We start from the raw sequence: 13,291 nt of genomic DNA, 5'->3' as shown, positions 1-13,291 counted from the left end.
ATGTGGATTAAATGGGGCAATGCCACTATTGCCTCGATCATAGATAACTGCTGCTAGGTAAAGTCGGGATGGAGTTTTCTCGAGCTCTGCCACCGGCTGAGTTTTGTATACCACTTTTGCTATCATTACACTGGACCTCTTCCACGAAGCCCGAGCTATTCACTCTGTTTTGGGGCTGATTACCATTTATTTATGTCAGTTTTTATGAATTACATATTTCTTGAAACACGCAGATAACGTTTTCTCATCGTTGCCAGTACGGGTTTCTTTGCTTCTTCATCTACAGAGCTTCTTATTCTCAGAACTAAACCGTGGTAGTAAAGAAGAAATATTTTTCCTGGTACCCTAACTATTTTACTTAAACAGATCATTATTCTGGTGCGCTTGTACATCTGGCTTGTATCAATACCTAATCTTGCTGCTTCCAGGCTTCTTCGATCTTCTCTGCATTGTCTTTTTTATTTTGCTTACCGTCCCCATAATACCGTCATTAATGCGCTCAATTTAAGTAGGTCTACGATGCCTTCAAGGATGAAGGTTTTTTGATCACACGTTTCCCGGGATATTTGCATCAAGGGAGTAAAACAAAGTAGTTTTAATCATGTGCCAAAATGCACACATATAACATGATTATTTTGTTGAAATCTTCGCTATACCCATATTTTTCGGCTAAAGCAATATATCGGCTCTTTGCAGGTACTGCACTGCTTCAGAGGTTTCTCTACGGATACTGGTTTTTAATCCCGATGCAGCGATCATTTTTTCATGGAGGCGAAAAGCAAGCCGCTCGTGTTATGTGCGATGTCAGTTCACATTAAAAAAAAAATGCAGGCTGCCGAAATTTCAGGAGGCCGAACATGTATGGACAGCAGCGGCAGCAGCTGGAGTTCTTTAATACGGACCTCACCCACACATCCCCTTCCCTTATCTCCTTATAAGGTTTTCACTCTGTCAGTCAACAATGCTCTCCTATGTCAAGTTTCTTTGATGCCGAATTCTGGTTCTTGCCGATACACATGAGTACAGTATTTATGATCTTTAGAGATTTTGAGGCGGAAGCGTTTAACGGCTCATAGTGTCGGCCACGATTCTGTCACGCACTTCCATCACACTATAGCTAATGTGACGTTACATCCGGTTAGGCGGCAATTTGGAATACTTAGTAAGCAAGAGTCTGCATGTCTATCAAACTGATGACATCATCGATGTAACTCAATAATTCAGTAGTGATGATATTATAACATTAATTTTTCATTAATTTGTTATTTATATTTCCATCTGCACCGGGAATCGAAATTCCATCCCTCGGATCCCCAGCCGAGCGCTTTAACCAGCTGCACCCCGCCCGGGATCGTGAAGCGCACATCATTATCTCCGTGTTTACCGTGAGCATGATTATATAGATGACAATGACGCAGCAATTAGTGATAATGACAATGATGACATTAGCAGTGATAATGACGGTGCATTTATTTTACAATGATAATGAGAGCAAACGTGATGCACCGTGTGCACCAACAGCGCCCAGGCTTTCGCATTTTTGTTGTGTAGATTCCACAGTGCTCTCGGAATTTCTTTTTTTTTTTTTTTTTTGCTTCCCGCAAAGTCAATCGTGGCCGCTTTTTGGCATTCTTGTGTATGCTACGTCTGTCCTAACCTTCTTAGATTTTGTTTAAACTATGAAAACATTTTTATCAGCGATAACTTTGTCGTGTTCTTTTGATCAACTTCATTCGGTTTAATTTCCATTGGTAGCATGTGCGGTCCAAGGAACTCTTGCAATGCTCACTGCCGTGCGATTCTGACCGGTTCGGTAGCCCGCTCCACACTGAAAGCGAGCAATTACTTGGGAGCTCCATAAAGAAACTGGCACCTACGCTCTCTACCAGAGTGGCAAGTCCTCGTCTAGAAAAAAAGCGGCTTGTGATTGCATGTTCATGTGCTTGTCTCATGGAGCGTTCTGTGAGAAGCATGGCCTTATTGGTGCTCATAGGTGTTCCCCGGATGTTATATATATAAATATAAACTTAGGCGACAGAAGCTAGCTCGGTGCTGCTGTTGAGGCGCTCCCTGAAACTAGGTACTCGCCTGATAGATACCACGCTTGCATTGTTGGTATTTAGGCAGCCATAGAGTACTATACTTTAGACTGTTATACTTTATACGTTAGACTCTACTATACTTTATACTTTAGACTTCCGCAACAGGTCATCAAAAGTGCCTCCTTGTCATCAGCAGAGTGAGAGGGACACCGAGTAGACCTTACAGAAACTTTGCATTCAGAAAATGACCAGAACGACATCACCACATAACAAGAAAAGGCCTTATCTTCCTAAGTGCTCCCTCTGCAATTTGTGTGGCCATAACCGGTCAAATGGTGAACGTAATGTCTTTAAAACAAACTTTTTGCGCCATTTATTGATAAGAACGCATGTTAGATAATCGCCGCTTCAGAATTATTTTACTCATCTATGGTATCACGTTCATAAGCTGGGCTAGCTACTCGCTCACAAGTGATACCAAATCACCGCTCATCCAGATGTCGTCTAGCCTTTAGTTCCCTAAATCATCATCGCAAAACAATTTGCACGTGCACCGGGACACATTGATTCGCGCGTCACATCATGACAGCTACAAACACTGCTTCACCCACGAGAGCGTTACTCACCGTCCGGAATCCTATCCTCCGCAGTCTCATGGCGGCGGTGCGGCAGTCCACCCGCTGCCTCTCTTACTGTTCGCGGAACACAGCTGCAAAAACTACTCCAGCCACTTTTTGCAACAGTCACAAGACGGCAAACAGCCGCTGCAACCACGTGTACGACTGACTCGCCTCTCCTGCGGCTCCCAAACCTCCCAGCGCAACACACAAGAAAGCGGCCCATTCCGCATCTCCGCCTCTTTATAGTAGCCTCGGCTACGCGAATTCAGTGCCACACCCTCTCCGCGCTGGAGATGCACCTCTACCAAACAATAAAACTCGTCCACATGAGCGCACAATGTACGCACAGTGCCCGTCGAGCGCGAACCAAAAGACGAGGCAGTACGTCCAGGAGAGAAGGCGGTGGATTTGCGAAGGGAGAGAAGGAGATGCTGCATCGCACGGCGGCAGAGCATCGGCAGTCGTGCTCCTGTCCACGAGGAAGAACGCACAAACCGACGAAGATACCCTCCTCCGTCTCTTCGGACAGAACAAGCTCCACGCATGGGGGTTGCCACGCAGTCTTCCGTGCACGCGACAAACCAAATCAACACGCCACGCGCCCGACTGCTGAGCTCAGTAATCATGAACCGAAACCAGAGCATCAACAAAGACACGCGACAGAAAGAAGACGCGAAGGGAAGCGTCAGAGTGCTACAAAAGTGAAAGTACCCTTCCTTCGTGATTTTCGTACATCGCGGTCCGCAAGGGCAAAGCACGGAAGGCGTACCCAAGCGTGACTTTCGGGGTTTCCAGACACGAGGCGGCCTCGCTGCTGCGATCCGTAGACTGCTCGCCTTGCCGCCGTATGGATGGCAGCGGACCATGGCCGCCAGCTTTGTCCCGGACCGGTGGCGACAATGACGTTGCCGGCCCTGGCAGAGGTAGAGGCGGTGGCAGAAACCCGAGGCCTAGGAGAGACACTCTTCCCAGGACGCACAAATTATCATACCATGCAGAGCAGTTGTCACGAAACTAGCTTGGCAGACGTCAAAGAACTTTAGTAGATTGAAACCGTTTGATATCAAATCAGATTTTTGCATCCAAAGACTACCTTAACAACTTATGACAAATATCTAGCATTGAGTTCTTGCTTTTTCAAAAGGCAGCAGTAGTGCGCGGTAACCAATAAGTAGCCTAATAACATTTAGGATAAACTTTTTCGCACACGACGTAAAAAAAAAAATAAAGATATTTACCTGTATGAACTAAAATAAAAAATGTACAAACTATGATTCAGCATTACAGATAATAGCTTGTTACCAGCAAAAAAGTAAGAATACAACAGGTAACAAAGTTACCAAAAGCATTAGCATTGTGTAAGGTGCAAAACCCAGGATAAATTACACTGTTAAAAAGAAAACACCAAGCTTTTATCAAGATGTTACGCATTAAACCGCCAGCTGCAGCTACTACTGCCCACCCCAGAAGGATGTTGCTGTCTAAAGGTACGCATGTGCATGGAGCTGCCACTGAGTCCCAGCATATTTCAGACCATGTTGGCTATCCGAGGCCCGATACCAGACGCGTCCGCAACCAGTACATGCGAAGGCTGTCATTTTCTGGAACATATTTAGAAATAACTGAACACATAGGCATACAAATATGTTCTTACAAATTCTTGCAACGGAACAGACATAAGGGTATAATCTTCGATATCACGCGAAAAAAAAGTATTAAAGCTATAGACACCGCACATACCCAATGACTGTACAAAAGGACAGGAACAGAAACTTACCGTTATAAGGAGACGCCGAGGCTCTTGGCAAACAGATTCCAGAATTAAAATACAAAAAACAAGGCTTTTTCGTTATATGTTGCCAAACCCTGCATTAAACTTCAAGGCACGTGGGAATCCTTGAAATCTTACGGCAGAGAACTGGTTGTTGCTCAACGCCTTGATGTTGAAAAGTTCGCAGTGGATGACGATTATGCAGAAACGTATCATTTCAATCGTTTCATCCAGTCTTCCTGTGCTTCACTTGACGCTGATGCACTACCAGCTCCCTTGAAAAGGATACAAGAACCAATGTCATCCCTCTTCATTACGTAAAACGGCATGCTAATTAATTACATACAGAAAGCATCTTCTCCTGGTTAACCGCGGACAGCAGAATTTTATCCCGTTTTACGTTCTTGCAGTGTTCTGGTGTTTACACTTGATAAATTCCAGAAAACTGGTCGTTTTTTTAATATTCGAAAAAAAAATGAGGATTGCCCCGCGGAGGGCCGCTGTTGAAAACTATCGACCAGTTTCGCTCACAATCATATACCTTAAAGGGGCCCAAAACAGCCATAGCAATACAGTTTCCCTATGCCTAGTATGTGAAAGAATGTCGATGTAAGATAACCTTCCCGCAAAAATTTTTTAAATGCGGCATTTGGAAGCAGAGTTATTTGCAATCAAATTTTGAATATCTGCGCCTTCGCGGCTTTCTCCTCTTTTCAACTTTTTAGCGCGCGCAAAGGCTGGCCCTCCTCCAAGGCCTCGCCCACTGACACGTCACAACTGACGCATCTGCGCTTTTACGTTTTTTGCTTAGCGCCGCACGCCGCAACTTCCGTTTTGTCGCGCTTGTTGCCGACGCGCCGCCGGGGGCCTCTTGTCGTCTGCTTCATCGTCATCGGCCTTCGGCACGAACTCGCAAGTTTTGTTGCCACGCTATACATCCCTGGCGTTGACCTCACCTTTGATTTTGTGTTACGTCGTGTGCGCGACGGGTGCAGGACAGTTTTGGGCTGGACTGGTCGCTCTCTTGAATTCGCGAAGGCAGTTGTCGAAGCGCTGAATTGTTGTTGACGGGACATGAGCGGGAGGTTGCTACAGTGTGCAGTCTGCGAAGGTATTGCTAGTGACGGCAGGAAAAACATCATGCATCAAGGGCTTCAAAACGCCAACCTCCGGAAACAGTGGCTACAGCTCATCGGATAGCCAGCATCGGTGAACAAAGCGTTTATCTACGTTTGCTTTACCAGGATATGTGGTTCGCGATTGGGGGATCCCAACAAGACTGAGTGCGTGAAGGAGCGGTACCAACGCTGTTTCTTCCAACCCTGCCGGTAAGTGTAAAATGAAAAGATTGTGATAATATTAGCTTTAGACGCGTTATCACAGTAGTGTGGATTTTTTTTTTCTTTTTTTTTTAACTCAGGCGATCTTGCTCGGCGTTGTGGCATGCATATAGCAAGATTTGTCATGATCACTGTGAACTACACTGCTCAAAATAAACCAGTGGCGAGCTTACGATGGGATTTTATTTTTTAATGTTACGCTAGTCGACCCCACGCACCAATGCACCCATATAAGCCGTATACTATCATCGTCGGGGTTCAGCAGCGGATTCTTCAACGGCGTGTACTTATGGGGGTCGAGTCCCTTCTCGGTACTCATTCGCCGAAGTCGCTTTTCGAGCTCGGGGTCCATAATATCCGTACCGCAGCAAGGGCATGATATGTTAGCGAAAGACTAGAAATTCAGAATCGAGATCGCAGAGAGCGGTCTTCCGGGCGTTGCGGAGGGAAACTCGTGCACCTTGCCCGAACCGCCCGAACCTTGAAACCTTCGTGTTTAGGCTCCTCTTGCGTTTGATTATACGATGCCCCTTCGTGAAAGATAACGATCGATTGTAAAGAAAAAAAAAAAAAAAGGAAGGGGATGAGGAGAAGGGGACTGCGTAGTTGTGCGCTGTGGTGTAGTTTGTCAGCCGCGTTTCGGCGTCAGCTGACTGCAACGGAGAACGCGCACGCCGACAGGAAGTAAACAAACTCTGTTCGGTGCCCGATTATTATCGCAGCATGACTCCCGCCCTGTAGCTTTTTTTTTTCTTTTTTTTACGCCATGTGGTGTTTGTACAGAGCGCACTCTGAAATGTCGCGCGAATGGAGCCGCGTCCAAGTTCACCAACCGAGGCAGCCAGGAAAGAAACACGTGAAACCGAGATGGGCGTTGATAAGAAGAAAGAGAAGAAAGGAGGGACACTGTCAGGAATGAAGTGATGGAAACAGAAAAAAAAAAGTGCCAAGAGGCTTTACCCTTCAGCAAAAAGGGGGGAGGGGGGGATCGCAAAATAAACGTTATCACTCGCGTGAACTGGCTTAGTCGCTCAAAGTTGTGCCTCTTTATCCCTAAGCGATCAGCTGCCGATCGGAAGTGTAAGAGTTGGTTTTGACAGGAGCATAGACAGAAGTTATACACAACTAGATTTTTCCTGCGGAAAGGGCGGGGGGAGGGGGGGGATAAACCGCAACAAGGGAAGAGGACTTCTCCAAATGGCTCACCGACAGCAATAAGAGCAGGAGCCTTCTCCGGTTCCTAACGGAAAATAATTTGCACGGGTTCTTATAATATGCCTGATGGCAAGCTTGCGTAATAAAAAAAAAGAAAAAACAGCGCGCGCATGCAGTAGTGCAACGATCGAGTGACACAGTTCGGCACAATGTTACAAGTGGCTCACAAATGCACATTTATTTTTATCCCAGATTTTCCAGGAACAGCGGGTACAGATCATCAGCCAGCTGGATGGAATGGAAGTGGACCTCGCAGGAGATGGGCGTTGCGACTCCCCGGGCTACAGCGCCAAGTACTGCACATACAACGTTGTTATCATTCAGACTGACCATATTCTACAATGGGAACAGGTAAGAATAGGAGAGGTAAGGCAATGCTGCGATACGAAAATTGACAAGCTGCAATTCATAATAACTGTGTGAAGTCAGCTGTAGTGCCCAATAGTGTGAGCATGGGGCCTGGCCTCAACTAACGAGTCTCAGTGCAGTCTTTAACAAAAGGCGCCAATTTCTGCATATTATTAGGAGAAATTTATTTCAGCCTCACCAAGAGTGCTCTTGGCAAGTGCTGCTTGCATGTCTATATATAAAAAGAATCAAATTAATCATTATATAATACAAATAATTGAATTACAAAATGTTTCATCGTTGCCAACCATTGGGGAAGAGGTACATTTGCTGACATATATTATTATGTAATGAGGTTTTAATTTCATCTATCTACAAACTGCCGCCCGGCTAGCTGGACATATTGCAAGAGCAGCAAATCGCCCATACAGCACTACTTTGATGCTTGGCGCATTACTAAAGATGCATGCAGTTGCTTGCTTTAATAATTAGGGCGAATACATGGTAATAACATTATTCTATACTGCATTTACTAAGTTAAAAGCTGTGAGCAGGTCAAAGGGCTGTGAAGCAATAGAACCATGGATCCAGACAATCTCAAGTCTATGTTGCTACCCTGGGCCAGGGTAATGATGACCTGATCATCAGCATGTAGTGCAGCCTGTTGAACCACATATGCGATAAGCGTGATGGCCATGATAGACCATACAGCAAATGCCTGCATTAGCTCCTTGCAAACAGGCAATGAATGAGCAGAGGTAATCTGTTTTGCATAGGTTTTTTTTTGTAAAGTTTGATGCTGTTTGGAAGGTGCACGGCTCACACTTGTGGCATTTGTCAACCAATGATAAATTTAAGAGATAGGTAATGCAAATAGAACTTCACGGAAAAAACTTTTTACACATCCGCACATTACAGCAAGACATAGCCAAGTAAGAAACCCATAATGAAGTGAAGAAACAACATAATGTAAATGTGAGTACTGAGACTGCGAGATTAATTTAATACTGAGGCAGCTTGGTTATAACGCCAGTAAGAAACACAAAAACAATGGGATGTTCTATACTTTCTTATACTGACAATTGTTTGGTCAACAACACCTCTTAGATTTCTTGTCACAGTAAAATAGCAGTACAAGACCAGGTGTCTTTTAACGAATATGTTGCTAAAACTGTTTTCAACTGCAATGCAGCAGCTGTAAGCAGGTTCAGCATCTATGATTGACTAGAATACACACCAACACTACCAACTCATCAGTCAAATATATATATATATATATATATATATATATATATATATATATATATATATATATATATATATACCGTCGGCGCATTGTTTTTCCTTCCGCTTTGCATTTCATGCTCTTTATTCCAATAATCATCATAAGAGGAATTCCTGTAAATGTCAACAGCATAAACAAAAAAAAAATGTTTGCCTTGCACTCGCAGACTGTTCGCTCCTTTAAATGCTATATATATATATATATATATATATATATATATACATTTTTTTACAGATTCATGTGCTTTCAGGAAGCTAAACTGCATTCTCATGAACTCCCTGTTCCTGAAGGACATTCGACAACTCTCCCCTAAAGCCCAAACATCCTCCCTTGAATCATTTCATAATTTGGTCATCAGATTTGCTCCCAAATCAATTGCATACTCGGACGATGGGATGCAAGCAAGGTAAGTTGAATGAAAGAGAAGGATACGACATTATTTTTTTACTCCAGTGCCAATACGCATTCCAACTTTTCTGCATTGCATATGCAAACAATCAATCCTTGCATGAAGCATTTAATGTATGTTCATAATATTGTCATTGTAAAAGAAACAGAGGCCAGAGGAAATAGAACTCAGTAAAAAAAAAAAAAAATCAGAAGTTCATCTATGAAAGCCTGTGCTTCATTCGCACCATATCCTTTTCCTCCTTTCGATTCTTCAACTTGCTAAGTAGCCCAACTAAGCAGATCGCGTTTAGTTAATGCTACAATAGCCACTACGACCAGCACTCCCCTTAGTACAGTGCTTGATCTGGCGCTGTCATGTTATCAGGCCAGGTAATATGAGACCTTACAATTACGACTCACAGGAGTCAATTCTGACATCTGCCAAAAAAGGGCACCCACTATGTCAACTGAATCCCAACTCCTGCTCAAAGTATGCACCCAATGAGAAATTTTCCACAATCCTTCCATCCTGGCATTAAATACTCTGCTGTAAAATTAGCTGAACCTATCTTGTGTCTTTCTCTTCGAATCTCAATACTGCTGCCATGTCAAAGGTAGTTTTCATACATTTTGAGGAGACTGTGGTGCACACTTCTGACATTCTAAGAATGCTTCATATAATATCGTAAAAACATATTTGCTAGCATGGTAGCACTAGCCATTCTATAATCCCCTTCCATAGAAAAAGTGAGACAGGAGGCTGCAGACTGCACAGGCCATCTAAGGGTCCTCATTGGAAGTCACTGCTCTTATGTTGGAACAGGCAGATGGGATGACATAAAGAACGAAGTTGAGGACAAGCATGAAGCGCAGGCTGAAAAAACACCTAGTCTCTCTTTTGTGCTCCTCATCTTAGTGCAGTCCCAAGACAAAGGCAGTTTTTAAAGAACTGGAAGTTATCTGCGCAAGTTTCCGACCCCTCTAGAACCATCTCGAATGTCCCGAGGCTACTGTATTGAAGCTGCAAGAATGCTCAAGGTTCACTTGACCACTTGAACTAATGATGATCGCTAGAATACAACAGCAGGGAGAACACAGGTGATTCACGATATGATGTTGTATAGCCCATGTCATACATTCATTTTGCTGCTTGGAGATCATTGCATCACATTCTTAATTCTAAAGGCGCTGTACATAGTAGCTAAATCAGAAGCAATTTCTGCTGCAGTGTTGTGAATATAATGCATAATGGTTCCTTATGGTAGCCTCTTCTGTATAATTTTGCAGGTAGGCAACAAGAAACACATTTCTTTTCCAAAGTATGAAAAATTAATTCATATTTACCTTCTTTATAGGTCACATCTGGCTGTAATTCACTTTAATGAAAATTCCTCAAGGCTCCAGGCACAGACAAAAAAAGGAGATGACCGCTGGAAAGTAAAGATGGCAAAAGCAAGGAAAGGACATTTCAGTGTCACTCCAGTGAAAACGCAGCCTACGTTTTGTAAGTTCAGTTTGTTCTACTTATAATATTACACGAAAAACTAAGTGCACTGTTGTAATCTCGATGACTATTTCATGCAGCATACGTCCACAAGCTCCTCCAAGATGTGGAGAAACAGTCTGAGGGCTCTTCGCACAGAGAGACAGCTGCAAGCACAGCTTCAGAGCATCACTTTATGACGGATGCCTATGAAAGACCGTCAAAAGAAGAACTGATTGCTGCTCACAGACACAGATTTGCTCTTCACAATGACTAGTCAATTACACAGTACAACTGTCAGTGTGCTTAACCTAAATGCTAAACAGACTGGCATCATTTTTTAAAAATACATAGCGCAACAAACATAGGACAAGCGAGTAGACGGGAAAAGCGCTGACTATCAACTGCATGATTTATTGAAAAAACACTAATATATACAAAAATGCTCTGACAACCAAGTGCGCATGTTCGCAGATAAAACAACATTTCAAGTTTTATCTGTGAACATGCGCACTTGATTGTCAGAGCATTTTTGTATATATTAGTGTTCTTTCAATAAATCATGCAGTTGATAGTCAGCGCTGTTCCCGTCTAGTCGCTTGTCCTATGTTTGTTGCGCTGTGTATTTTTAAAAAATGATGCACCAACTAGCTCAACTCACAGTTCTTTTGAGACTGGCATCAGCGCCGCAAAGCATTGGCCACTGGAGCCAAGAAAATTGTTTCAATATGTTTGCTGCGGCTGACAATAGCTGGAGCGCAGTTTCATATGACTTTTGTTGTCTGAGTGAGTGCAATCTTGTACCCATATCTCTGCGTTTTCCTTATGGCTGCGGCTAAGCAAAAGTGCACACAAAACATGTTGCTGTTTGCTTATCGCGGCAACTACACATGGTGTGCGACCATTCGCAGGCCTTTCAAGTATTATATCAAAGCTGCCGCTTGAAACAAAAGTAAAAAAGGCAGAGCAACTGTGGGTTCAAGGTGTGTAAGGCTAGATTGCGAATAATTATGCCAGTCAGAGTTTTTCAGCTTCTTGAGGCCAAACTAGAAGTAAATGGAAATTTCAAGTGAGCCGGCTTCACAAGTGACCATGTAACATCTCTCTTTTCATGACCTTGCTGTTCCCCATCCGTTAAGCTACACAGTTTACAAGACAACAGTGTAATTATGCTGATTATTATTATGTGCGCGAAATAATACAGTGTTCTTAGCGGCAATTTAAACTGCTGAGCGACTCAATCAACTTCATTCAGATTTTTTTCCTCCTGTCGACAGAAAAACAAATGTTAAGGTAGGAACAAAAGGCTACTAATACAGTAGCTTGACGAGGTCTTTACCCCTGTTTGACATGGACGACAGACAGTCATATTTTTACAGTGATCTGCTAGCGAAAAAAAAAAAGATCAGTAAGTAAAAGAAATGTGCAATATGGTCAGGTGCTGTGTCGGAAACAAAGTGTGAGAAATGTACATGTATTTACATTCACTTGCCACTGACTCTTGTACACACTTTGAGTATCTTTAACGTGCAGAACATAAAAGAAAGACATGGTGACAAAAAAAAATATTAATGTGTCACATACATTCGAATGTACACCGGCTCAAGCATAAGAAACAACAAGGTGGTCAGTTATAAAACTAAGAAAGCACAGTTCTTCGCCGAGGAGAGCAATTCTCTAGGAATAATCTCGAAATAAAGTCGTTTTCTTTGTTTCTTCGGTGCGTCCTCATCACTGCACGTCATGTGAAACCTTGCAAGGGCCAGATACAGCATGCGTATCCTAATACTACATGTTTACCGCGGCGGCTTGTACCTCTCCGGCTCTACCGCTCAGTCGTTTGTGGTGAAACTGCGCACGGAGCTTTGATATTACGGTAAACTTTATTTGCTCGTAGGAAGTTAGGTAAGGGTGCTTAATTCGTTGCTGCTGCGTACAATTCAAACCCGCAGTCTGTACCGGGATCGGGGCCGAAAGCCGCCAACGCCGGCGCACGATTCCGCGGGTTCGCGCACGGCCGAGCCAGGTAGGCGCAGTTGTCTTAGGTAATTTACTATAAGGCAAAAGTTTATAACCTACAAACTTACTACGACACAAAATGCAACCTCCGTGAGTAGTTTCACGCAATCAAGTCAACGGTTAAGACGGTAGGATTTTAATAGCCGCCACAGTAATGATGCATCACAACAATGACTAACTCATTGCACCTGTGAAACCGTCGCTTTTCTGTGCGCTATGTTCAAGCTAGTAAACACATTACTTACCAGCGTATGTTGTCGCCTTGACTTGATCCGAGGTGCGTATTTTGGTTTGGTGGACACAGGAACGGAGCAGCGGTTGCCTCCGAAATTTTGCTGCACTACGTAAGGCGCAGTGGAGTGGGGCCCGACATTTAAAGCACCGACTTAATGCTGTAAACCTGTAAGCCGACTTCGAAGTTCATTCCGCATGGGCGACACAAGAAACGAGAACATTCACAGGCGGAAAGTGCCCCGCAAGTACACTGCAAGGAACTGAAACGAGACCGCCGCTTGCGACCGCGCCGCGATTGCCGTGGTGCCTGCGCTGCCTGCGCCGCCGTCTGCGCGAAGGGCAAAGATGCGCGCGTGCGCGCGCGAGACCGGAAGTGCAGGAAAAAAAAGGTTTGAAAAAATGTTTCTGTCTACAGAACATCCTAATTTTCTTTCCTGATAATTAAAAGTTAAGCGTATTTCAATTTTTCTGGCATAAGCGATAGTTTAATGGCTGTGTGACGTCGCAAAGAAGCAGACCAATAGTCATTCGAAAACGCATGCAC

At 43.8% G+C, this 13,291-nt stretch overlaps 1 protein-coding gene and 2 long non-coding RNA genes across 3 annotated transcripts in view; 1 reads left to right on the top strand and 2 right to left on the bottom strand.

Moving 5' to 3' along the window:
- Nucleotides 1–4,649, bottom strand: part of LOC146199878 (uncharacterized) — a 28,279-nt gene extending 23,630 nt beyond the window's left edge. The window contains exons 1-2 of the mRNA XM_084592212.1: nucleotides 4,572–4,649; nucleotides 3,432–3,626 (exon numbers count right to left, since the gene is read on the bottom strand). Coding sequence (XP_084448338.1) covers nucleotides 3,432–3,626; nucleotides 4,572–4,649 — 273 coding nt within the window. The remainder of the gene's footprint in view (nucleotides 1–3,431; nucleotides 3,627–4,571) is intronic.
- Nucleotides 4,650–7,187: 2,538 nt separating this feature from the next.
- LOC146199876 (uncharacterized) lies at nucleotides 7,188–13,049 on the bottom strand. Its single transcript, XR_014705141.1, has 3 exons — nucleotides 12,759–13,049; nucleotides 10,356–10,441; nucleotides 7,188–7,284 (listed from the first exon to the last, which is right to left on the bottom strand). It is a non-coding gene; the product is annotated as an uncharacterized LOC146199876 (long non-coding RNA).
- Nucleotides 8,861–10,685, top strand: LOC146199877 (uncharacterized). Its single transcript, XR_014705142.1, has 3 exons — nucleotides 8,861–9,027; nucleotides 10,367–10,515; nucleotides 10,596–10,685. It is a non-coding gene; the product is annotated as an uncharacterized LOC146199877 (long non-coding RNA).
- Nucleotides 13,050–13,291: the final 242 nt, after the last annotated feature.

The sequence above is a fragment of the Amblyomma maculatum genome, chromosome 2 (assembly GCF_055883805.1).
Source record: "Amblyomma maculatum isolate TAMU_Amacu chromosome 2, ASM5588380v1, whole genome shotgun sequence".
Taxonomy (NCBI): Eukaryota; Metazoa; Arthropoda; class Arachnida; order Ixodida; family Ixodidae; genus Amblyomma; species Amblyomma maculatum.
The sequence above is the reverse complement of the archived record's forward strand: the minus strand, read 5'-3'. Positions and strand labels throughout refer to the sequence as shown.